The sequence below is a fragment of the Lissotriton vulgaris genome, chromosome 4_1, assembly GCF_964263255.1.
Source record: "Lissotriton vulgaris chromosome 4_1, aLisVul1.2, whole genome shotgun sequence".
In the NCBI taxonomy this organism is placed as follows: domain Eukaryota; kingdom Metazoa; phylum Chordata; class Amphibia; order Caudata; family Salamandridae; genus Lissotriton; species Lissotriton vulgaris.
This window is the reverse complement of record NC_141691.1, coordinates 1,463,555,715-1,463,582,821: the sequence shown is the minus strand read 5'-3', so window position 1 is coordinate 1,463,582,821 and position 27,107 is coordinate 1,463,555,715. Positions and strand designations below refer to the sequence as shown.

The 27,107-nt window shown below is 44.7% G+C and overlaps 1 protein-coding gene across 1 annotated transcript in view; it reads right to left on the bottom strand.

The window, feature by feature from the left end:
- Positions 1-26,887, bottom strand: part of LOC147724115 (uncharacterized) — a 70,134-nt gene extending 43,247 nt beyond the window's left edge. The window contains exon 1 of the mRNA XM_086917994.1: positions 26,798-26,887. Coding sequence (XP_086774120.1) covers positions 26,798-26,887 — 90 coding nt within the window. The remainder of the gene's footprint in view (positions 1-26,797) is intronic.
- Positions 26,888-27,107: the final 220 nt, after the last annotated feature.

Genomic DNA, 27,107 nt, shown 5'->3' with positions numbered 1-27,107 from the left:
TCCAGGGCCGATCTCAGCTTCCGAGTCTGCCGCCTCTAACCCCTGAGCCACACTTCTCCACATTGGTGGTCAAGAAGAAGAGGAGGAGGAGGAGGAAGAGGAGGAAGATGAGGAAGGCTCAAGGCAGTCCCTGCAAGAAGTTCATCAGCCCTACAAACCAAAAGAGCACTTCGTATGGCAGTTCTACAAAATCCCAAGGGGTTTCAAAAAAGTCAACGCTGCGAAGGTGACTTGTTTGATTTGTGGTGCTGAGCTGTCCAGGGGGAACCCTAACAAAAAATATTCCTTCGGGAATCATACCATGATTCGGCACATGATTCGTTGGCACCCAATCAACTATTCTGCTGCAGAGGTAAGGGACCTCTGCAGTAAGCTACCCCCATCATCATCTAATCACTCAACATCAAAAGAACCAACTCTATCGGGTTCAGAGGCAACAGAGACAATGCCTATCATACAACCCAAATTTAACAATTTTAAAATCATGTGCAAATATTGTGGTAAGTTAATTTGCTATGGTGAGTAAAGTGTTAAACTTATCATCTGTGCTGGGGATAACCATAAGTGCCCGAAAAAACCCTAATTTTTTGCAGTATTTTTTTTGCTCCAGTTGAGCCATTTACAATTCCCTGTTTTTTGTTTCTCCCCCAAGAAAATACAAAAAAAATATAAAACTGTTCAGAAAAGCCATAAAAAGTAAAAAATGTTTAAAAAACAATAAAAAAATATAAAACAACAAAAAGAAGAAAAAAACCAGTTATTTTTAGAACTACCTCCAATTTATAAATAAAAGCTTCATTTTTAAAAAACTCTGATTCTTTTTTCCCCATGATACGCTCCCCGGTACGCTCCCCGGTACGCGTACCGGGCGCTCCCCCCGCGCAAATCGAAAAAAAAAATTATTTTTTTTGCCCCGCGGGGCCTTTTTATAGCCCCCACATGAAACCTAGGGGGTCAGGGGGGTCTACTCTGCCCCCTAATGGTCTCTTCCCCCTTTGTTTTGGCCACCTCTTGTGTCTCGATCCTACCGAGACACAAGATGGCGGCCGCTCCGGACCGTTTGGAATGTTTACCGACACCCGAGAGCCAATCAGCTTTCTGTGCGCAAATCGCGTGGTGCGCCCGGAGCGCTCCCCGGAGCGCGTACCGGGGCGGGCTTACAGATATATATATTTTTTTGAACCTAAATTACTCAAAATCCACTTGAGCACATATCTTGAGACATAGCAAAGGCACATCGGGCTACCAGTCCCTACAATTTTTCCAAGTTTGATGGAAATCCATTCAGCCGTTCGGGCTAAAAGTGAAATCGACCGCCCTATGGAAATTAACATGGGGAAAACGCGTTTTGGGACCCCCCTTTTATCTCGGCCCCCGCTTGACGAATCCCCCCCAAAGTTTCAGGGAAGGACGAGAACGCCGCGAGGCCATTTTGAGGAAATTTTCAGTCAGATTCGTCAACCGGCGCCAAAGTTATTCCAAATAGAATTTTGAAATTTAACATTGAAAAAAATCCTAACTATAACTACCTACTGGCGACCGCCAGTAGGATATATATATATATATATATCTGTTGTTCTGTAAACTGCTGCATGTGTTGGTCAGTAGCTATAGGAGTAACTATATGGGTTATTGATTGGTTGCCCAAGTATTTGTATGGGAGAGTGAGTGTGTGTGTGTGGGTGTCTGGGAGGTGTGTGACTCTGTGCATAGATGTGTGAACAGTTGATTCACTAGATGTATGGGTTCAAAACTGCATGTGGAAACAGCTGTATGGGTGGTTGACTGTGTGCATGAGTGTATTGGTGAGTGAATGGATATCTCAGTGCTACATGTCAAAGTAAGTACATATGTAAAACACAGTACATGTGAGAGTTGACATATATAAATTACTGTGTATAAGAGCTAGTGAATGTGTGAGTAGCTGCATGGATCATTGAAAACTTGTATCAGTGATTGTATAAGAGAGTAAATATGTGTTAGAATATGTTTGAATAAGTAAGGTGTGTATAACTGTATAGTTGAGGAAATGGAGGTGTGATTGATTCTTTGCATGACTGACTAGGTGTATGAGTAACTCCATGGATGAGTGACAATCTGTGAGTGTCTGTTTACACTGAGTGTATCTGAGGTTATATTAGAGTCTGAAGAGGTTCATCGTATTATCACATGAATGATGTCATCAGTGATGTCCTCAGTGATGTCATTTGAGTTGTCATCAGTGATGTCATCAGTGATGTCACTGACCATGTCATGAATGATGTAATTTGAGATGTCATCAGTGATGTCACTGACCATGTCATGAATGATGTAATATGTGACATCATCAGCAGTGGGTTGCGGGTGCGCGATATATAGTTATTGCATCTAACTATATATGCGAATTTCTATGGTTTTGTGCGAGTAAATTAAGGTTTTGTAAATGCTAATCCCTAACTATATATGGCCTAAAACCTATGTTTTATTCTGTGAATTTCAATGGTTTTTTAATAGCAAATATCAAAAGCTGTCAAATGTCAAGTACGTGATAGGTCAAAACTTTTTCGTGTTTATGCACGCTGATGTGCTTTGAACGCTGCCCCCCCCCCTCTTTTCTCTTAGTAGTACTCTCTCTTTGCAGATAGTGAAGGGTAGTTAACGCAGGCCTTTGCCCCCGTTGTAATCCGTCGTGCCTGCTTGTCTCTCCATTTGATTGATTGTTATCCAAGCATTTACTGTTTTAGAATTGATTCTCTTTGGTTCATTCTCTATTTACAAACAAGCACAAAGTCGCAATACTCTGTTTAGTCTTTGCAGATAGTGAAAAATCGTGTAAAAAAACAAAAGTAATCGAGCAAAATCAGTAGGCCACTAATGGGATCTCTTTTTGACCTCGCTAAAATAGAAACATTAGGAACAACCCTTCATGAGAAATACAAAAATAGTGAGATGAACTGAGCTCCACACCATGAAGGCTGCAAGACAGCTCGGCTCCGCCACCCACCCCGCCCAAAATAACGATAAACTCTATGCAAATATTATAAATATATACAACACACCAGCAAAGTAACAGGGTAAAACATTTTATTAAATAACTATTTACATAACTATTTTATACTTTTTGTTGCCTGATCCGGCTAGCTCAATCGATCGAGCATGAAACTCATGCACTCTGATAGCAAGCGTTGCTGCTGATGCTATGCAGACAAAAACTGGTTTTCAGTTTGTACATTCATCAAGATTTTTCCATCCAAGGCAGGTTGAGAGTTTGTAGAACGATGGCTTCAGGTTTTCAACATACGGTGTGGTGGCGCGGACTGGGAGGGGGCGCTTGGCTCCTGCCCCCTCCCCAAGTCGTGTTGCCCTGGTGTGGCCTAAGATCGCCCCCGACATAGGCGGCCGGCTCCCGGGGTCCGGCGGAACTTTTTGCCTTTTGATGACTCTTCCATTCTGGACCTTGTCCCACAATCCGTTTGACCTGAAGACACGCTGTAGTGGGGCGCCCCTTTACCGTTTCAGTTGCCATTCTGCCCGCTTTTGCTACACTGTGCCTCTTCCGCCATTCAGCTGTTTACCGCCCGCTCTTGCGACTACAGCGTCTCGCTCACCATGTAGTTGAGTTGCTCCCGCTCTTGCGATGCAGCGATAGGCGGCTGCCACAGGACTCTCAAAATGGCAGCCGGCTCTTCAGATTTGGGAGTGATCCACTAAAATTGCCCTGGGACACCTTGGAACTCGGACGCTTGTCTACTAGGGCTTGGGCCCCACTCTCGAAAGCGTCCCCTGAGCCTTGAAGATTCTACAAAAGTCTTGGGGGCCCCCGACTCCCACAGGCTTCTGGTGGGGAGCGGCTGCCATGATTGCTCGTGGAATGGCCACGACTGAGCTACGAGATGGTGGTGCTCTCATGCTGACGCCAGCTTCAGTCTGAAACATCCAGAAACACTGTAGACTACCAATTCGATCAGTTCCGGTATCGCCCCAACGTGACCCGGTAGGGAAGAACTTGCCCTCCCCTCTTTGACTGATGGTTCTTGTTGCCTGTCCCTTCTCTTGTCATTTAACAGAACTTTTTAGACTGCTGAAAGGGGTTGTGTTCCGACCGCTGGTTGGTGGAGACATTTTGACTATATTCTGGACCTACGTTGTCGCGTAATGCGTCATATGACGCGCCGCGTTAGCGCACCCGGAAGTGCTCCGGTGCGCGAAGCGCAGCTTCCTGGAAGCCATCCGGGGCGCGGCGCGTAACGTAAGCATAACAGGTCATGTGACTTGTTTATAAAACTTTTCATTGGTTCATTTTACTTTTGATGAAAGGCTTGGTCTAAGCATGGGCGAATTTTGCGAATCTCGCGTTCGCGAATTTTGCGGATTTGCGAACTCGCAATCCGCAAAATCCGCGAATTCTCGCGAATTTGCGGATTTTTTTTTTTTTGTTTTTGCGCGGGTTTCTGCCAGTTCGCGAGGGTTTTGTACAATGTCGCAAATTGCGAACTTACCTGTCGGGTCGCAAGTTTCGCGAACTTGTTGTTTCTACGTGTCCAGCCTGTTTGGGACACTCTTCTTCATCACTGCCACTCTCTGTCACCACTGCCACTCTCTGACTACTCATGCCACCCTCTGGCCCACCCATGCCACCCTCTGTTTCATCACAGCACCCTCTGGTTGTCCAGTCAGTGTACATTATTGTGGCAACGCAAGCACACCTTCCCTGCCTCAAGTGACCTGAATTAATTTGGGGCTGATTAATGTGTCACAGAATATTTTTTTAGCTGGCACCTGCTTCCTTAGTGCTTCCTGATTAGTGAACTTTTGCACTTGCTAAGTGCTTTCATTGTTGCAAAATTAGTTACAACACCTGCCCTGCCCCAACTGACAATAATGAATTAGGGGCTGATTAATGGATTTGAACTGCCAGCCTGGCTCCTGCTTGTCTCCCTTAGCTGTAATTCAGGACCTTTGTGGCATATGTGTAACTATTCTGAGGTTCAGAGCAGGGTCACATAATAGTTGCAACTGGCAACTGAACTCTGGAGGGGCCCCTCAGCAAGCACTACAGGAAATGGCTACTAATGATGAGCCTGAACTTTTGAACCTGGTAAGTAGTTTCAGTTTTGATTAGATCGTATTTCTGCAATTTTGCACTTATTCGCGGGGCGCGAAGTTGTACTGGGAAGCCGCGAACTCACGCGAACAGTGCGAGCAGTGCGAGCAAAATCCGCTGCTCGCGGATTTGCGGATTTTGCGGGAGATTCGCGAATCTCGCGGATTGCGAATTTCCCGAAAATCCGCAAAATCCGCGAGCGAAACAGATTTTCCACCCACACCTAGCTTGGTCATATGACCTAAAAATTACGCTTTTTATTGCTTTCGAACATTATTTTTTCTTAAACATATATGTTATAATGTTCCAGGCTAATGTACTTTCCCGGAAAATTTACAACTGTCCTGCAAGTAAAATATATTCCTTTTTCTAGCAAAAGGGCGTTTCTTCGTCCCATGACGGAGCCGTTGAGCAAAAGATGCTCGGCCTGCTGTCTTAGTCGCCGATACGCCTGAATATCAGATTCTTATCGATCCCTTTATGTTGCAGGAGTAAAAAACACAACAGCCCTTGACCATTTATCTTAACTGCGTTCCTGCGTATTATACCTTTTATCCGTCATGTAATTGGACTGCTTTATTTCACTTGCCTTTTACTGATTCGAAAACAGTGACTAAAATTAAAAACTTTACCAATGTAAATACTACTACCATGTTTTGTTTTAAAAACCTTTATTGTGAAAATGTCAGTATACAAATACGGGCCTATAACCACGTGGGCCAGCCACGGAGCAAACTGGAATCGTATATGATGAGGAGACATTTACACTGTAGAGGAACTTAACGAGCGGGCCATTAGTTTGCAAGAACTAAGGTGTCTAACAGTTGCGGAATGGGTGGACGTACATTTTGTAATTAAAATACGACAGGGCCACTTACAATAAAATTTTCTAGATATACATTTGCGGGCAAGTACCATGGGTGACGTTAATTCGAACTTACAATAGTACAGTAATCAATAACACATCAGAACTTAATATCAATAAGGATGTCGAAATATTCAATCAATTCTCGTCCCCGCCCGCCATGTGCTTCAAAACTGTATACGTATCTCGTGATATCAAGGTTGTGCAGCCAGTACACAACAAGGAGTTACGAGTCCCATTTATACCAGCGCCATTTTGGGCGAGGCCGGGCAGGTCCAGGATATAGTCAAAATGTCTCCACCAACCAGCGGTCGGACCAGAACCCCTTTCGGCAGTCAAAAAAGGTTCAGTTAAATGACAACAGAAGAGATAGGCAACAAGAACCAACAGTCAAAAGAGGGGAGGGCAAGATCTAAAGCCATTGTTCTACAAACTCTCAACCAGCCTTAGATGGAAAAATCCTGAAGAATATACAAACTGAAAACCAGTTTTTGACTGTATAGCATCACCAGCAACGCTTGAGTCAGCTTTGTGTGAAGCCGCCATTTTGATTCAATCAATAGCGTCCCCCTGCACACATTCAGGGACCTGGTCGTGTCTTCAGGTCAAACGGATTGTGGGACAAGATGCAGAAAGGAAAAGGAAAAAAGTTCCGCCGGACCTCGGGAGCCGGCCGCCTATGTCATGGGCGATCTTTGGCCACACCAGAGCAATAGTTAAGCTGCAGCAGGTGCAAATAAGCTTCAGACAGTGTTACAAGCACTGCTCAGAACTCTCAACTATGGCACTCAACATCCAGGACTTGCAATCCGGATCTTGGCGTCTTGTGCTGGTTCCGACCTATTCACACATCGGTCCACTACTGACATCACCTCATAAGCCAACGGGGCACCCCACGCCGACTTTTGGTGCAGCATTGTAGGATGGCCACACCAGTGCGGCAACTTGCTAGACACCACCTCGGTGCCATCCAGATCTCGGCGCGTTATGCTGCCTTCGGCCTACTGTAGCCGCAAGTGCGGACGCAACTCAGCTGGATAGCGAGTGAAACACCAAGGGGCGCCCCACTGCAGCCGAGGAGCCTCCATCTTGGGGGCGACGCACAGCATCACATTGCTTTCCAATGCAGTCAGATCCTCAAACAGCCCCCACTGACTGAAGCGACCTCACAGGCCAACGGGGCGCCCCACGCCGACTTTCGGCGCAGCATTGTAGGATGGCCGCACCAGTGCGGCAACTTGCTGAACACCACCTCGGTGCCATCCGGATCTTGGCGCGTTGTGCTGCCTTCGGCCTATTCGCACATCGGTCCGCTACTGACGCCGCCTCACGTGCCAACGGATTTTCTACGCTTTTTATAGCAGCGCGTAACGTAAGCATAACAGGTCATGTGACTTGTTTATAAAACTTTTCATTGGTTCATTTTACTTTTGGTTTCCTAATGATAGAAGGCTTGATCATATAACCTAAAAATAACACTTTTCATTGGATTAAAACATTTTTTTTTTCCAAAACGATGAAAGCCCCACCTTGTTTCTGGATGTTTCAGACTGAAGCTGGCGTCAGCATGAGAGCACCACCATCTCGTGGCTCCGTCGTGGTCATTCCGCGAGCAATCATGACAGCCGCTCCCCACCGGAAGCCTGCAGGAGTCGGGGGCCCCCAAGACTTTTGTAAAATCTTCAAGGCTCAGGGGACATCCGAGTTCCAAGGTGTCCCAGGACAATTTTAGTGGACCAGGCCCAAATCCGAAGAGCCGTCCGCCATTTTAAGAGTCCTGTGGCAGCCGCCTATCGCTGCACCGCAAGAGTGGGCGCAACTCAGCTACATGGTGAGCGAGACGCTGTAGCCGCAAGAGCGGGCCATAAACAGCTGAATGGAGGATGAGGCACAGTGTAGCAAAAGCGGGCGGAATGGCAACTGAAACGGTAAAGAGGCGCCCCAGTACAGCAGACGAGCCTCCACCTGGGAAGGCCCGTTCACACCGCCTCCCCCCCCCCCCTGGGGCGCCCCACGCAGTTTTTCAGAGCAGCATTGTAGGATGCCAAAACCAGTGCGGCAACTTACTGGACATCACCTGGTTGCCATCCACATCTCAGCGCGTTCTGCTGCCTTGGGACTATTCGCACAACAGACCGCTACTGACGAGGCCTCCCCCCGCACCACCCGGGACACCCCACGCCGTTTTTCGGAGCTGCATTGTAGGATACCAAAAACCAGTGCGGCACCCAGGTAACATCACCTGGGTGCCGTCCAGAACTCAGCACGTTGTGCTGCCTTGGGACTATTCGCACAAAACACAGCTACTGACCATTGTTGCTTCTTTTTAAAAAAAATGTTTAAATGTATTTACTGTTTTTGTTGCGTTGTATATATTTATAAGTTATTAAAATGTTATAATCCTACTACTTTGTTGGAGTGCTATATATTTTTAATGTGACACATAATTGTAAAAACTTTGATGTACAAAGAGGCATCCCTGGAATCTTCCGCTTCAGGCTCGGACCCACACACCCTCACAGTGAGAATCCCCTCCCCAAGCACAATACAGGATGGTTATCAGATAGTAGGAACGCGTGTGGTGTGACGGAACTCATCGGGTGGGGGCCTTGATCTACTGTAACTCCTTTGAAGAGGGGTAATTCTCTACAGCTGGGGCCATAAACTACACCTGCAGGGCTACGTGATAGCCTGGGACCGGCCTGGACAATCGGACACAGAGGAAGAGCAGTGTCAGAGGGTGCGGTAGTGAATAGGGTGAAAGGGAGGTGTCGGGCGGGCACAGGGTGTGATTCTCAGAGAAGAACAGCGCAGATGGGAGGAGGTTTCTGGCCCATGCATGAGAGAGAGAGCGGGGGTGACCAGTGCGTGGGGAGATGCTTGCGAGGGTGGGGAGCCATGCAGAGGATCAGCGGCGTGCAGAGAGTGGGTCTGGTCAAGGCATCTAAAATGGCTGCCGTGCTCAACAAAAGTGTGGCATTGCAAAAAAGGCAAGATGGCGCAGACAATGTTTATCAATAAGGATTAATTTATAACAATTATTTTTAACAAAATATTTAATCGCAGTGACAAAATGGCGGTCAACAGTTCCTGATTTCCATCGAATCGAACGTTAACAGACGTCACGCAGCAAAAAAAAAAAAACGCTCACGAACAGCGCAGATGGGAGGAGGTTTCTGGCCCATGCATGAGAGAGAGAGCGGGGGTGACCAGTGCGTGGGGGAGATGCTTGCAAGGGTGGGAAGCCATGCAGAGGATCGGCGGCGTGCAGAGAGTGGGTCTGGTCAAGGCATCTAAAATGGCTGCCGTGCTCAACAAAAGTGTGGCATTGCAAAAAAGGCAAGATGGCGCAGACAATGTTTATCAATAAGGATTAATTTATAACAATTATTTTTAACAAAATATTTACTCGCAGTGACAAAATGGCGGTCAACAGTTCCTGATTTCCATCGAATCGAACGTTAACAGACGTCACAAAGCAAAAAAAAAAAAACGCTCACCCACAGCCGCTGGAAGACATGTATCAACATATATGAGCCTCCTCAGCCACCCTCAGAAAACATAAGGGGTCAGGATACGTCTCCCGTACCCCCTTATACCTAGTAATTTAATTAAATCGAAACACAAAAATGCGAATTCACGTTTCGCTACCAGTTTGCGACCCGGTTCGCGAACCGAGAAGTGCTTCTACCGCGAAAAATCAAATTTTTTTTATTTGCCCCACGGGACCCTTTAATAACCCCAACATCATTCCTAGGGGGTCAAGAAGGATCTACTTGCCCCCTTTCATTAAATTCCCCCTTCGTTTTTCTCCTCTTGTCTCTCGATCCTACCGAGAGACAAGATGGCGACCGCACCGGACTGTTTAGAATGTTGACAGACACCGGAGAGCCAATCAGCTTCGCTACGCAAAGCTCCGTTACGCGAAAAGTACGCGATCTGGTGCGCTATCTGGGACGCTGTCACAGATATATCTGTTTTTTTAAACGTTAATTTCTCAAAATCCACTGGAGCACATATATTGAGACCCAGCAAAGGCACATCGGGCTAACAGTCCCTATAATTTTGCCAAGTTTCGTGTAAATCCATTCAGCCGTTCGAGCTAAAAGTGAGGCCAAAGGCCCTATGGAAAAATGAATGGGAAAAACGCGTTTTGGGACCCCCCTTTTTTCTCGGCCCCCCCTTGACGGAACCCCCCCCAAATTTTCAGGGGCTGCTCAGAAACAAAATGTGCCATTTTCCTGAAAATTTCCGCCGATTCCGTCCACAAACGCCAAAGTTATTAGACATAGAATTTTCAAACGTTCCATAGAGAAAAAATCCTAACTATATATACCTACTGGCTATCGCCATTAGGTAATATACTAGCAGCCCGCCCCAGCATTGCCTGGGGCAGAAAGGGGCTGGGGCAGTACACCCACTCCCGCCCCGACCCCCTCCCGCACCGACTCACTCCAGCCCCGACTCACTCGCGCCCCCCTCCCGCTCAGACTCACTCGCGCCCCCCTCCCGCCCAGACTCACTCGCGCCCCCCTCCCGCCCAGACTCACTCGCGCCCCCCTCCCGCCCCGACATTTTCATTTACTGCTGCCTCCTTCTTTCCTCCCCCTGCATCACAGTCTCACTTTCCCTTTCCTTACCCGTGCCGCCGCTCCTCACTGCACAGCCGCTAGTCACTGCACCGTCCTCCTCCTTGTCGTCATCACGCACGTCGCGTCGTGGCCAGCGCTAGGTCCCGGCCGGCGCTACTTTCAGGGGACTACTTTGTTTACAAACGTAATTTTTTTAATGTACTTTTTTTTTTATATATAGCCTATGTCCATCTACACACCCTGACATTTTCATAGATGTATCGGGTGTGTAGATTGGCGCTGTGGTTCCTGAATTTACCTGGCCAAACGGTGCAAGTTCTCTCTTTATAATAGTAGTATAGATATAATAGCTGCTTAAATTCATACAATATTAATACATTTGAACCATTTTGTGAAAATATTCATTTTCCTTTACTTGGAAACTAGCCAAGGCAAATTAATTATCAGCATAAATGCTTACTTTCAAATTGACTTTTGAATGTCCTTCTTATGATGCAATATATATTTATAACAAGTTACGTGCTCACCTCTGTGTATAACTGACTAAACCATAAATTGATGAACAAAATTAGAAACAGCAAAGCATCACTGAACAGCAATATCACTAGGCAATTTTCAAATCATACATATACTAAATATTTGCAGCTATAACCTATAGTATACTATATATAGCTGATCCAAAAAGAACCATTCAATTTAAATGATTCATTGAACAATAAAGTGCCATTGTGCTGCTACAGTACTTAATTTTCAAAAGGATTCAATTATTACTTCGTTGAACCATAATGTGCTGTGCTGAAACAGTACTATGATGAAAGTGTCTTATGCCCAAGTATTAGACTGTAAAGTGACTTATGCTTAAAGAGTGCAAAAAATAGAGGCATAACGGAGATTCAGTACCATAAAGTGAACAATGGGCATATACTATGTGCAAAATGCGCATCCTACTAATCTGTCAACATGTGTGCAAAGTTTTTTCAGGACTAATCTAAAACGAAAAATCCCTTTATGTGATAAAATAACCTATACTCCATGATACTACTATAAACAATTGGCTAAAAGACACCTGAATAAAAACTACCCAAATATCTTAAAAACCAATCGTTAAAAACCGTATTCATAAATTAAATTTAGCTAAAAAGGGTTACATTATATTAGTTGTCCTTTACCCTGATAACCAGTTGACATACAAGTATACAGTTAATATACAGCACTGTAGGCCTTCATTAAAAAAATTCTAGTGTACACATATAACAGATGACATTTCTTCTTTATATTGTTTAAACAGACTTATCATCACAAAAATGTGTGGAGATCCTCTGTCGCATTCAACCCTCCAGGCCACTTAGATTCGAACTCCAATATGTAGCTTGTTTCTGTTCGTCCAAGCTTAGCTTCTCTATCCCCTCCTCTCTTAGTCGATGGTATTGACTATATAGCAAAATATTTTAAATATTTGGTGTTGCTATCATGTACAGCCTGGAAGTGTCTTGCGACCGGATAGTTTTGATCTTTATTTGTGATGGCCCTCAAATGCTGTAAGACCCTTTCGTGCACTGCTAGTTTTGTGCTGCCTATATACTTTAGTTGACACTCGCATTCCAGGACATACACACAATGTTCAGTTTTACATGTAAGGTGTTGTTTGATGTCTTTGTTTGTACCTGAGAACGCTGTTTTATAGTTTTTTGTATTAATGCCAAACCGGCATGCTCTGCATGTCAAGCATTTATAAAAACCCTTCCTACATGGTAGCCAGATGTCTTTCTTGAAGTTTTCCTGACTGTTTCTTGATAACATGTTTCCCATGCTCATAGACTTTCAAAAAGCTATTGCTGGGTTTGAGGGCATATGGTCACCTATCACAGGATCATCCTGGACAAAGTGCCAATTTCTTCTTATTATGCTCCTCAATTCTTTCTGTTGTTTAGAATATGTTAGAATCAGTCGGACCTGCTCCACCTTTCCCTTACCTACTTCCTGCAGTTTTTTAGTTTTGTAAGTAAGGAATTCTTCCCTAGGTTTTAGCTGGGACTTTTTCATTGCAGTTTCCACTACCTTTTGGCTATACCCTCTGTCCAGGAACCGTGCACAGCTCTCTAACTGCATCTGCTTCAAATCCGCTGGGTCACTACTTATGCGTCTAATGCGAAGCATTTCCTCATATGGTATACTTCTTAAAAGATGGGGAGGGTGGGCCCTAGTTGCGTGAAGCAATGTATTGCCTGCAGTCGGTTTTCTAAAAAGGGTAGTTGTTAAAACATTGTTTAAAATTAAGACCTGTACATCTAAAAATGTCACAGAGTGTTTGCTGATGTTAAAAGTAAATTTTAGATTAAAATCATTCTGATTAATATCTTCAAAAAACTTCAGGAAACTCTCCTCTGTCCCATGCCATACAATAAAAAGATCATCTATAAAACGCAACCAGGATACAACATGGTCTGTGCAAATTTGATCATATTTTCGCCTGAGGACCAGTTCCTCCCACCAACTGTCATATGGATACTTCATTACATATATTGCGTTAAGTTAGCATGAGTGTATTACATGTTTAAACAGCCGTTTTGCCTTCGGCTTCAGTTTTGCACACGACACGTACTTGTTGTTGTAGCTTTCACCCTAGAAGCGGTGAGGTGTTTTATTTGAGAATAATATGTTATTCCTATGCTATCAGCTTTGCCTTGTACACTTGGTACAACTGTCTGCACACTGAGAGCTGCACACTCTAAGATTAACCTAACACAAGGTTGCTGGGAAGTCTGATCCTCGCACCACTTTAGACATTAGACATAACACAAATAATGTTGATGCCAACATTTTGGGCTCTACGCGGGTTTAAGATAGAGTTACACGGAATGAACGCACACACTTGGTGCTGCGCATGAAGAGAGCTGGTAGCTGTTGATGTGAACTGCTCCTACTGACATTGAGAGGTATGGGGCCGCCCTGCTAAAGCCCGAATGAGACCTTCTTAGATATAATATAATATGCTAGATAGGGTGCGCGAAATATAGGTGATATAGATTTCTATAGAAATTGCATTATAACATGCTAGCACCTTTTGCTTACTATGGATTAGTGACTATGCTGCTGACTCTGATTTTTATAATCTGCATTTTGGTATTATACAAGATACTGCGTTTGAGAACTTTGCATTGAATAATAAATATTTCAAACTTGCACTTGTGTTCTTTGACTCTCAGTTTTGGTTTGAAATGATTATCTAACGAAAGAGTGTTCATGTGTTCCACGACTCCTGAGGTATTCTAAAGATCATGTTCTGGTTTGTCTAAGACATGGATCATTCCATAATGATCCATGAGACACTGTAGCTAGCTAGGTAAAGAGATTTCTGACACTGAGATGAGTTTTTGGATCATCCTAACTTACTGAGGTTCTAGATCTCTATGCACAGTTCTGTGGGAGAACGGAAACCCTGCTACATGGCGCCCAACGGATTGGTTGGCCGTATTTCATGACACTCGAGTAGTATATCATTCAAACCTTAACACCTTCATACCCGTTTCCGGTAAACGGTGGTGTCGGAAAAACCTACCTATTTTTGAAATAGGTCTTTTCAAGCTTGAATTCTTCTGTAAACGGTTTCTTTGAATTACTACCCAGTTGTGCTACATACTGTTCTTTGTCTCTTTTCACTTCCTTTGCTACCATGGCCGTGGAAATTGCGCAGCATAGCCGCATCGCGGTTCGCGACCACTTGCGGACATACAATGTCCCTGTGGACGGCTTGGCTGTGGTTCTAGTGGTGAGTGCGGAACATGCGTACCCGTACAAATTATTTTATTCCTGGGTAACATTTCCGGCTGTGGACGCTAATTCGGGCGTCTTCCATTCATACACTGCCTCGGCAGTACCGGCGGCTTATGCTCCGTACAGGGCACTGGAAGTACCTATAGACGCTTGGCAGCACGGAGTTTGGTTTGGTGGCGCCCTACCCCATTCTTTGAACGCTACGAGGTTAGGTCCTTTGTCCATTCCGGGCACAAATTGGCCCGCCTTGGGTGGATTTACTCCTCATCCTAATCGCGCCACGTGTAACGTAGCGGACCTGAGACGTCTTCATGAGGTCTCGGTTGCAGTGATTAGAGCGCTTGTACATTACATTAGTCGTAATATTCAAGGCGCAGCCCCCGCAGGTGCGCAGCTTCGAGCAGAACAGGCTGGTTTGAAAATCAGTCCTGTCTTGGTGAATTCCGTTATGGGCAGAAAGCCAGATAGTACGGATGAATTTCCTTACTGGCTTGCCGAGAAATTCGACCAGTTAGAGGCTGTGTTTCCTAATACGACTCCGAGTGAAAAACACCGGATTCTTACGCTTAGTTTACCGAAGGAAATAGCCCCGGAACTTGCTGACTGTGAAACATGGGGTAAGACATTTGCAGCGGTTTACTCGAGGTGCTTTGGCACACCTTCAGTTTCGAACCTGTCTGAGATCCTCAAGCGTGTTCAGGATGATCACGGACCAGAGTCGGCGGTTGAGTTGGGTATGCGCCTGAACGGTTCATTTGAGACAGTTTGCGGTATTATCCTTGCCAATGTAAAAGGGGATGCACTGAACTTTCAGGTGGCCAATGGTCTGGCGTTAGTACCCGATGCCGAGAAACCCCGTCAGCTGGCAAGAATTATTGTGGCGGCTTATAAAATGGTTGGCCGCAATTCTAAGGGTGCGAAGGTTTTTCTTGAAAAAGAAAAGAAGAAGCCCCAGGGGCAGTCTTCGGAAACAGGTGGACAGCCCAAGTCCAAAAAACAAACTTGGCCCAAAAAGCAGAATAAGGGTAAGCAACAGCAAGAACAGACACCGGTCTCTAGTCCGGCGCCTTCACAACCTGCGCAGTCAGAGCGAGTTTATGAATTGCGCGATCGCGCTACGATTAAATCGCCTGACAGATATCAGGCATCTGACCAACGCTCTCCTCGTTCCTTTCAGGACTCATCGGCTCCGTCAACCGGTGGTGGAGGGGGCGGCAGGGGCAGGGGTGGTCAGCAAGGACGTGGCCAGCCCCGCACGCGGAGTGAAGGGGACCAGCGGGACGACTCTACGCCAAAGAGACCGCAGTTTGCCAAGAAGAAAGTCGCTGCCTTAACGGCGCATCGATATGCCCCAGATAGTGAGAACGCGGCTTCGGAATCTGACGTGGGCTCTGACCTTGCTGGACAGCGCGGCGGAGATTACCATAGTGAGAGAGGCCCTCCGTCCACTGTTGAAGGTGACAGCGACTGACACTTATGTTGTAATCGAAACAGCTGATACACATGTTGCTCCCCCTGAAAGACTTTTTGAAATTGTCCTATTAATTGAAGGTGACATGCAGCGAAAAGTAAGAGGGGTATTCTGGGAAAACCTTTCAGATACGTATGACATTTTGCTTTCGGAGGCTGACTGGCCCCCACCTTTTGTTCTCGCAGCTCCGCGAGGGGAGGAGGTAATCCTCCCCAGTTTCGCGCACACTGTACCGAGAGTGGAAGCGCTGCATTTTGCAGAAGAGTGGGCTCTGGCGCTTGCGCCGGCTGTGTACCGAAATCAGTGTGGCTGGGATAAATTGTCCCCTAGCCATGAGATTCCTTTACGGTCACAGCCTCAGCCACAACCCCAGTACCCCATACGACGTGAAGCTAAAGCTTCGGTCGCGGCTATCCTTGAACAATTGGAATATCAAGGTGTAATTGAAACATGTGTGTCACCAATGAATAATCCCCTTTTTACTGTTAACAAACCGGACGGATCATATCGTCTGGTTTTGGATTACCGGCATTTGAACTCGCATTGCCGTAACTGTGCGGTACAGAATACTCACGGCTCTGCCCTAGTGAATAGTCTTGAGCGTAAACGGTTCAAAACCACGCTTGACATTTCCAATGGTTTTTATGCACATAGATTAGATGGTCTCAGTTCCCAATGGACCAGTTTTACGTGCAGCGGCGTACAAAAAATGTTTAAACGACTCCCAATGGGATATAAAAATAGTCCTGGAGTGTTTTCCGCCCGCATAGTCTCTCTTTTGGAGAGTTTCGATCCAGTTGCATGTTCGTATGTGGATGACATTTATCTCACAGACGACGAGCTTTGGGTGCATCTGTGTCGAGTAAACAGCATAATTTGTAACTTTGCAGACATGGGTTACAAGTTTAACTTTGCAAAGTCACACATTGCGGAGTACACAGTGTTGTTTCTGGGTTATGAACTTAACCATGAGGGAAAGGGTTTAGCTCCTCACTTCCTGGAGAAGTGCGCGCAGTTGCGCTCTCCGACAACGCTGAAAAAATTGCAGTCTTTACTGGGTTTTTTGAATTTCGGTAGGACATACATTCCGGAATATGCCCAGCGTATCAAGCCTTTATATGCCTTGGTACAACCATCTTTTTCCAAATCATGCTGGCTGCCTGAGCATTCTGCCATTCTGCACTCTTTGCAGGCTGATTTGCTCACTTCTGACTACTTACAGACCCGTGATAACCAGACCAACCTGGTGATAAGAATTATCCCTGGGACGGTGGGTTTCACGTACCTGACTTTTAATGAGGGGGATACTGTGCCTATTGCTTACAAATCACACTTGTACACTTCGGCTGAACTGCGTTTTTCCACTGTGGAGAAAGTGTTAACGGCTGTGCAGATGGCAATTCTTAAAGAACGAGCCCTGTCACAGGGAAAGCGCATGTTGGTTGTTACCCCGTGTCCTGCATTGGAGGCGGTCACGAAAGCCAGTGTACCGAATTCTAAAGCTTTGCACCCTCGGTGGATTCAGTGGGCTACATCCTTGACATCTCAGGATGTCACGTTTATTTTTGACGCCGCTTTACGGTCGCAGGAGTATTTACAGTATGAATTTGTTCATCCTGCTCCTTTAGCAATGCGGCCGTTGGAGGATTTCCACTGTATCATTTACACGGATGGTTCGGCGCAGGTTGCGCATGGCTCTAAACATGCCTACGTTTCCGCTTGCGCCATTGTTGTCGGTGCCATGGTGAACGATGAGTTCAAGTCCAGTGTCGTGCACACGCAGACACTTGGAGACTGCACCGCACAATTAGCAGAGCTCCGTGCTCTTATGCTCGCATTGGAGTACGCAGATCCTAGTGTGACAACTTTAATCGTAAGTGATTCTTACTACTGTGTCCAGTCTTACAATGAGAACTTGTTCTTTTGGATTCAGAATGATTTTCGTGATTCCAAAGGTAGTACAATAAAACATAAAATGATCTGGGTCCGAGTGGCGGAACTTAAAGAGAACCTGCCACTCGTGTTTGTGATTCATACTCTCGGCCACCAGCGCGTGGGAGTCCACGCTGTTGGCAATTCGCTTGCTGATGAGGCAGCGAAGTCTGCGGTATCAAAATACTTAGTTGCAGCGGTCACGAGGTCCAAGAGCAAAATAGATGACGACATCTTGGCGGCAGTAGCTGCCACGGCGAAGGGAGGTAAATATCCTGCGGGGTTCCCTTCGAAGTACACATACCACTTAAGTCCCGATAAGGTTCCTTATGTGAAAATTCCTGAAGTTGGAGAGCGTCTGGTTCCCAACTCGGATCGCAGAGCTTCTCTGATTACAGCGGCTCATGAAGGTGTGGCGTCTGCGCATGCGGGCGTCTCAGCCACTGTATCACAGCTACAACAGAGGTTCTGGTGGCGGGGACTGTACAAACAGACGCGCGATTATGTCCTTATGTGTGACATTTGTCAGCAGATTAAGCCTTCTACTGCTGCGCGTCCGCCTCAGACACAGTTGTACATCTCTAATAAACCGCTTGGTTGTGTTTATTTGGATCACTGCGGTCCTTTTTCTTCTGATACTGCGTATAAATACATTTTAGTAGCAGTTGACTCATGCACACGCTTTGTGTGGGTATGGCCGCATCGAAGCGCTGATTCGCGAACTGTCATTAAGGATTTGCATGTCTTTGTGGGAATCTTTGCTTGTGGTACTTTCCATTCGGACCAGGGTCCGGCTTTCGCCTCTAAGGCGTATAAGGATGCTATGGTTTCGTTGGGAGTACAGGTGAAGTTTTCAAGCCCCTACAGGCCTGAGGGCAATTCTGTAGTAGAAAGAATGAACCGCGACTTAAAGCAATCTTTGACAGCACGTGTTATAGGCACTGGTAGAAATTGGCTGACCCACCTCTATGGCGTGCAGCGTGCGCTTAATAATCTCCCTAGAAGGTCTCTGGGTGGGCGGACCCCATACGAAATGCTCTTTGGTATCAAGATGTACGTCCCTGACCTTGATGGTGCAGACTACCAGGCCCAGGCCGCGACCTTTGACGTAGATGAACATTGCAATGTTTTACAGGATCTACAAAAGACCAGAGACAGTCTTACGAAGGAACACTTGCCCTCCACGTCGGATGATGCGTTACAGATCCCGGTAGTTGGCTGGCTACCCCAAGTTGGAGAACTGGTGCGAGAGAAGATCAATAACAAGAAAGAGTTTGGTCCCTCATTTAGAACGCCGGTTCGAGTCCTTGGAGTGAAGGGCACAAGAACAGTCATTTTACCACCACTTCCAGGTCGTAAAGAAAACAGATTTATTTCTATTGACAATGTCAAGATACACAGGGTGGCCGATTCTTCATAGTATGACGCCGGCTACATCCTGTCCTTCCATGGTGAGGAACTCTGTGCTGGCTATTACATCTGGTGCAGATCAGGAGGTGTCCCTCGAGATGCCTGCTATATCAAATCCTTTATTAAATACTATTTCTCTTGCTAACATTGATGAGCGGACATATGCAGATCCTGCTGATTTATCTATGTCTGATCTAAATGCTCGTTTGGCTAACCAGTCCAGATTCTCTTTTGACTCTGTTTCGGAACTTTCGAAGAAACCATCGACTATTGCAAAATATGCCACGTTATTTAAAAAACATTTTTTAATCCCTCCTTGGACCTACGTTTGGCTGATACTATTTTCATTTTATCTTTTTATGTCAATTGGTTTTGTGTTTTATTTTTTCCGCCTGATTGATGGCCATTATGTGAAAGAAAGAACAGGAATTCGGTACCTTAATGGAACATTGGCCCCTCACTCCTCCTCGCATTCAGCACACAGACTAAAGAGAGACTTACATTCAGTACAAATTACTGCTTGGCCTGTCCTTGATGGGATTGTGTGGGATGCGGTTAGGTTTCAGATACATGGCCCCACAGAAGTTATTAATGTTCCTAATGTGCTTAGAGTAAACATGGGAGATGTGATTAAGCAAAATATTCGTTCTGATGATTGGGATCTTCAGACAGTAGAAACATTGTTCTCTGATTTGAAATATTATGCGGCCTTTGATGATGAGGATTTGTATTTAGATTCTGTCAATTATGGTGATTTATTTTGTTACCAACATTATGGAAATCATTTCTTGCACAAGACAAGTTCCAGGCGGGTTCCTGTGAATTACACTCAGTGGGAACATTGCCCTGCTCCTTTACAGGGGAGCTCAAGTACTTTTTTGGGAAAATACTCTTACTTTACAGATTTTAATCAATCAAATCCTGAGTCTTTTTACTTCAAGGTGAAACAGAAATCCATGCCAAAAGTTAGACTGACTGACACAAAATTGTTGTATTCAAAGTCCTTTCTAGAAAGGTTATCTGTGGATGGCTATGAGTTATGGAAGGATGCTATTGACCTTAAATCGGTTTGGGGTACCAAAGATTGGCAGGTACAAGGCCCTGAGGCTTTGCATCGTGCATGTCTCATCCCGAATCACATGTTGTTTTTAAATTCGACTATTTCCCAAACAACATGTTTTGGATTGGCTACATCTAAAAAATTAAATACCCCTACTATCCCTGATTTAGAAGAATATTCAGGTTGGAGTAATTTCACTACATTGCCCATAAGTGAGGTACAAGCACTTTTGCAGAATTCCTCTTTTAATATTTCCAGTTTTGATCCGGATGGGTGGCTTTTATGGCAAAGAAGCTCTGATTCTTGCCAAAGTCGTTTTTTGGGTTTGTCTGAGGGTTTTACACGCATCAGGCCAGATCCCAGGTTTGACTCAGATCACACTGTTACAACTTATTCAGTAGGCAAATTGTGTCAGAACTGGTTACAACATTCCACTTTAGCTGCAGTTAAACTGCATCTGTCCCAGTTGAATGAGAACATAGAGTTAAATGATTTTATAAAAGGCCCGACTATGGGTAGGTCTAAACGTTTTATTTATGCTATTTACAATGAAATTTGGAAATTTTCAAGGGTCGAAGCAGCTAAACGCCTGAGGGCTATTGATCAAGCCAATTTGGAAAAAGTGCTTGCAGTGGTCGATAATAGTATTAACACGCTTTCTTCCAGAATTTACACATTGGATAATATTGTTTCTTCTGTTGTTGATATTGTGCATGATGAAGTGTCCACGTTATACCATGGTCAAAATCAATTACGTTCTGTAATGCAGTTTGCCTGGACTCTACAGACAATTAAGGCTGGTCGAGTTCCCTGGACCTCATTGAACGTTTCATCACTTTTTGCCCCTTTTAATCTTACTGATAAACAGCGCATGCTTTCAATGCGTGATGCATCGTTTTCTATGTTACATATTGAGAAGCTAGAATCCTTACCTTTCTCTGTTGCTGAAACAACCACTGCCACGTGGCTTATTCATGGTTTAATTACATTACCATTTCCTTTATATAAATTTACTAACTGTATGCGGTATATTGCTATAGGACGATATGAGCCACTAGGCAATGCATTCCTACATGAGGCATGGTCATTACCATACACATACAGATGTCTGAAAGATGGAAAAGAAGTGAATCTTAATGGTGAGGAATGCACACAGTCACCTGACCATTCATTAATATGCAGACACATTCAGTTACACGGTTCTTGTAATCAGGACCGCCCAAATTTAGCATGTGTTTTAAAAGGCACGCCAGTTCCAGCAGTAGTTCCCACATTTACTTTATTAACAAATGGTAGTTATTTGCTTTTAAACAACGAATTATGTTGTGGTTTATTAATTGGTGTGGCTTATATAGTTACTGTATCAGAGCGTGTAGTGTGCTGCAAGAACGTCCTATACCCACCCACGCATGGCTCTTCAGATGTCTCCATCTGGCCACGGATCCCAACCTTGGAAGCGAAATTCAATGGTTTAAGTAGAATAAGGGCTCTTTTGTCTCAAAAACAAGTGACCCTGAGTTCGGCCCGGGAAACTTATGTCCTTCACATAGCTAACACCCGCACAGAGGTGCAGGCGCTTTTAAACACTGATTTGCCATTTCATTTCTGCGAGCTGGTACACCAGATTTTTAATGCTTCTTCAACGACTGGGCTGGCACATTTTTTTTAAACTAGTAAGCAGTGGCCTCGTGACTACGTTTGAAAAAGTTTTTTGGTATCATTCCCACGTTTTTCCACACTATTTTTGGGAGTTTGTTTGGTGGAATACCTGTATTGTTGGCTGTGGCCGCAGGATTTCTGTTGGTGTTTTTCTTCATAAAACATGGATGCCTATCCTGCGCAAGACGCCGTTCAACGTCTCCTGACCCTGTGTCGTAATCGGATGCTCAATTACTATGGAACATTGCCGCTTGCAGCATTAAGCACGGCCTATAGATTGTCATTTCGGTTCACCGACTTCACGTGTGTCCAACCTGTGTTTCACTGCCTGAGCTGCGAGTTCGATTGGGCCATTGATTTATGCCTATGCTTGAGGACTGCTCCTGACGTCGATTTTGATCAGCTAATGCGTCCCGTTGTGGCTCACGAGCTGATCTGTTCTGGCGAGAGAGTTATGGCCTTGGCAGCGATAAATGGAGTTCTGGGCCAATGGGAGATCTCTGCAGCGGCGAATGCCTTTCTGACACACAGCGATCTGGTGAACCCACCGAGTTGTCCTCTGACGTTGCAGGAGGATCCGATGCTGGAGGAGCACGTATGTTCTTTCCCATTGCTAAATTGGATGGCTGAACTATTTTCGGATGATGGCAGTGATTTCATACTGGAGGCTGTTGCAACTTTCTTTGCATATACTTTCCAATCGTGAGTTGCCTGGAAGGAATGCTTTGTTGTGAAATATAACTTTCCCCTCGCTGAATTGGAGGGATGGACTATGTTCAGCTGATGGAGAGTTCACTGACGTGATGTCGCTGGAGATAACGTCTAGGTGGCACATGACTTTGGATATCGGATAAGTGCCTTGGTTTTTTCTCTTACAAACATTTGAAAGGATGCGACCTGGTCATACATTTCATAATTTTTGGACCTAGCGGAAGACTTTTGGTTCAAGACTTTTGTTATTTTTTAGATTTGAGCCCACTGTAGGCATTCATACATATTCATTCATACATATTCATTCATACATATTTTTAGCTTATTTTAGCTCAAGATTATTGAATTTTGCTTTCAAATTTTGTATCTGATTTAGTATTGCCTTTTCCCTTATGATTGGCGGTGCTCGGACCAATGGGGGGGTGTCATATGGATACTTCATTACATATATTGCGTTAAGTTAGCATGAGTGTATTACATGTTTAAACAGCCGTTTTGCCTTCGGCTTCAGTTTTGCACACGACACGTACTTGTTGTTGTAGCTTTCACCCTAGAAGCGGTGAGGTGTTTTATTTGAGAATAATATGTTATTCCTATGCTATCAGCTTTGCCTTGTACACTTGGTACAACTGTCTGCACACTGAGAGCTGCACACTCTAAGATTAACCTAACACAAGGTTGCTGGGAAGTCTGATCCTCGCACCACTTTAGACATTAGACATAACACAAATAATGTTGATGCCAACATTTTGGGCTCTACGCGGGTTTAAGATAGAGTTACACGGAATGAACGCACACACTTGGTGCTGCGCATGAAGAGAGCTGGTAGCTGTTGATGTGAACTGCTCCTACTGACATTGAGAGGTATGGGGCCGCCCTGCTAAAGCCCGAATGAGACCTTCTTAGATATAATATAATATGCTAGATAGGGTGCGCGAAATATAGGTGATATAGATTTCTATAGAAATTGCATTATAACATGCTAGCACCTTTTGCTTACTATGGATTAGTGACTATGCTGCTGACTCTGATTTTTATAATCTGCATTTTGGTATTATACAAGATACTGCGTTTGAGAACTTTGCATTGAATAATAAATATTTCAAACTTGCACTTGTGTTCTTTGACTCTCAGTTTTGGTTTGAAATGATTATCTAACGAAAGAGTGTTCATGTGTTCCACGACTCCTGAGGTATTCTAAAGATCATGTTCTGGTTTGTCTAAGACATGGATCATTCCATAATGATCCATGAGACACTGTAGCTAGCTAGGTAAAGAGATTTCTGACACTGAGATGAGTTTTTGGATCATCCTAACTTACTGAGGTTCTAGATCTCTATGCACAGTTCTGTGGGAGAACGGAAACCCTGCTACACAACCCATAAATAAACAGGCATAGCTGGGGGAGAAACTGGCCCCCATAGCTACTCCTTGCCCTTGCTGAAAAAATTGACCATTAAAAAGGAAAGGATTATTTTCTAAACAGAATGACAACATATCTAGTAACATTTTCGTATGTTGGGCATATTCTATTGGTCTTGTGTTGAAAAAATATTCAGTGGCCCGAAGCCCATCCATATGCTTGATACAGGTATATAATGAACATACATCTAATGTGACCAATAGAAAGTCCGAACACCATGCTAGATCTTTAATTTTTACAAGGAAGTCACTAGTGTCCTGTACATAGGATTCCAAATACTTCATATGGGTCTGTAGAAAATAATCAATATACTTGGAAAGGTTCTCAAGTTGCCCTTCACAAGCGGCTATAATGGGTCTTCCGGGTGGAACCGTTGGGTTATTGTTAACCTTTGGGATAAAATAAAAATACGGCACCAAAGGATGTTCTTTCTTGAGAAATTTATATTCATCCCAACTCAGGAGACCCAAGCTTTTCCATGCCAAAAGGTTACTACATAATGTCTCTTGTATTACCTTATATTTCATGGGGTTACTTTTTTTGTTCAATTAATCAAAAAAGGACTAGCTGGAATGGGGTTGGTATGATATTATATTATAATCATAATAGTGACTCAGTATTGTTTTGTCAGAAGGAGATGGCACCTGTTGGGTGTCTTTTGAAAGCCCTCACCCACCAACCTAGTTGGTGGCATGCTTCATCATCGGGCCCACCCAGTGACACCTAGCGTGTCCCGGGTGTGCTACGACGCCGGACTACAGCGGAGCAGGTATGTCACTGTGTGTGCGGTGAAGGGTGTTAAGTAAGTGAGTTTAAAACGGCTTGGCGGGGGTCCCAGTACCCGAAGGGTGAGAACACTTTGATGGAGGCCCATGAGAAACTATTCTCCAAAATCCAAAGTTTCTTTGTCAAAACTGTAGTTTCTAATAAAAAGAAAAAGGTTCAAGAGAGTCAAGGATGGTACGACAAGAGTTGCAGGATAGCACGTCAAAATCTTAGCATGGAGTTGAGAACCGGAAATGCATCAACAGTTAGGTTGGCGAGAAATCAGTATAGACAGACCCAGAAACTGGCAAAGAAGCATTGGGATGAGGATTGCTGGCGCGAACTCAAGGAGGCATGTGCCTCCAAGGACTCCAAACGTTTCTGGGCCACAGTAAAATGGGAAAAGGGGGGCATAGCTCCCCAGCCGATGAACCATGTCCCGAAAAACAATTGGGTAGAATTTTTCCAACCACAGTATGCCCGTAACCCAACATTTACCCATGATTGTCCCCCTCCACATGTTTATTACAAAACTCCAATATTTGTTGAAAAGGATGTGAGCATTGTATTGGATTGTGTAGCAGGGGGCAAAGCTCCAGGTATGGATGGAATTCCGGCTGATATATTTCTATCGGATCGGAACTCCTGGTGTAGTTATTTCACAATGCTGGCCAATGCGGTGGCAATGGGAGGGAAAGTACCTGCCTCATGGAAGGGAGCTGAAATTATTCCCATATTCAAGAAAGGTGATAGAACTCTGGCTAAAAACTACAGACCCATTAGCTTGATTGATACAGCGCAAAAACGAATGGGCCGACTAGTCCAGAATAAACTGCAGCAATGGATTGATGAAAAGAATATTTTGTCATCTTACCAAGCAGGGTTTCGCCCTTTAACTAGTAGCGTTGATCAAGTTCTCCACTTTCTAACCATCTACTGGAGAAACGTTACTCTAAAGAAGGGGACATTGTATGCAGTATTTGTGGACCTAAAAGCCGCTTTCGACTTGGTCCCCAGAGAAAAACTCTGGCAGACCTTGGCGGATGCAGGCTTAAGCCAGGAATTGCTTACACTCCTTGTCCGTCTCCACGAAAATAATTTTGCAAGAATCAGATGGGGCAAGCAAGGAGAAGTAACTGATCCCTTTCCGGTAGAACGTGGGGTGAGACAAGGGTGTGTCCTAGCGCCGACTCTCTTCTCAATCTATATAAATGGTATTGTTGAACACCTAGAGAAGATTGCTAGTGACGCCCCAGTAATTGCAGGCTCCCGTGTCCCCGTCCTTATGTTCGCGGATGACACGCTCTTACTTTCCCGCACCCCCAGTGGTCTCCAAAAAGTGGTTGATGCCTTTGGTGAGTTTTGTGATGGTAGGGGCCTTGAACTGAATACCACCAAAACAAAATTCATGTGCCTTAACCAGCAGTCCACCTTTAAAGGTGTAATAAAATATAAAGGTACTCCCCTAGAAAGGGTGGACTCTTTTTCTTACCTAGGCATCATCCTTCAGGAAAACATGAGCTGGAAATCACATATCAATACAACTTTACTAAAGTTTAGGCAGTTAGCAGGTGCAATTGCCCTAAAACATCGAACCTCGCTAACAAAGCCGGTAAACTGTGCATTGGAAATTTACACCATGAAAGTACTGGGGGCTTGTTTATATGGATCTGAATTATGGGGGTTTTCTAACCTGAGAGATCTGGGCCGAGCAGAAAACAGATTTCTACGAGGGCTTGTGATGGTCCCACAAAGCACACCCACAATTCCATTAAAATTGGACCTCGGAAGAAAAAGTATAGAGGACATAGCGAGACTACGGCCTCTTCTATATTGGAGACGGATCATGGTGACTCCAGAATTAAGACACTATGCGGCGGCCTTGATGGACGTCATTAAGTTCGACCGTTTCCATAGTATCCCATGGCTAAAGGAGCTCCGGGGACTCCTTGTAAAACTGAAATTGGAATATCTATGGGATACCAAAGATGTGACCTGCTTCCCCACGAAAGCAAAGCTGAAAGAACTATATTGGGAAATGGTGTATCTTACAATATCTTGTGATGGTTCAAGTTCAAGTCTAACAACTCGCTTCTTGGATATAAAAATGTACCCTTCATGCGAATCTTTTTGGGACGTCATTGAACGACCATATGACAGAAAACTTTATTTTCAATTTCGCATAGGTACACTTCCGGTGAATGCCTTTAAGAAGCACTGGTCCCCAGCTTGGGACGAACACTGTCACCATTGCAATGAACAAATTGAGCACATTTCCCAATTTTTGTTCTGTTGTCCACTGTACTCGACCCCTAGACGTAAATGGCTAAAACCAGTGTGCTTAAATATGGGAACTCGCAGC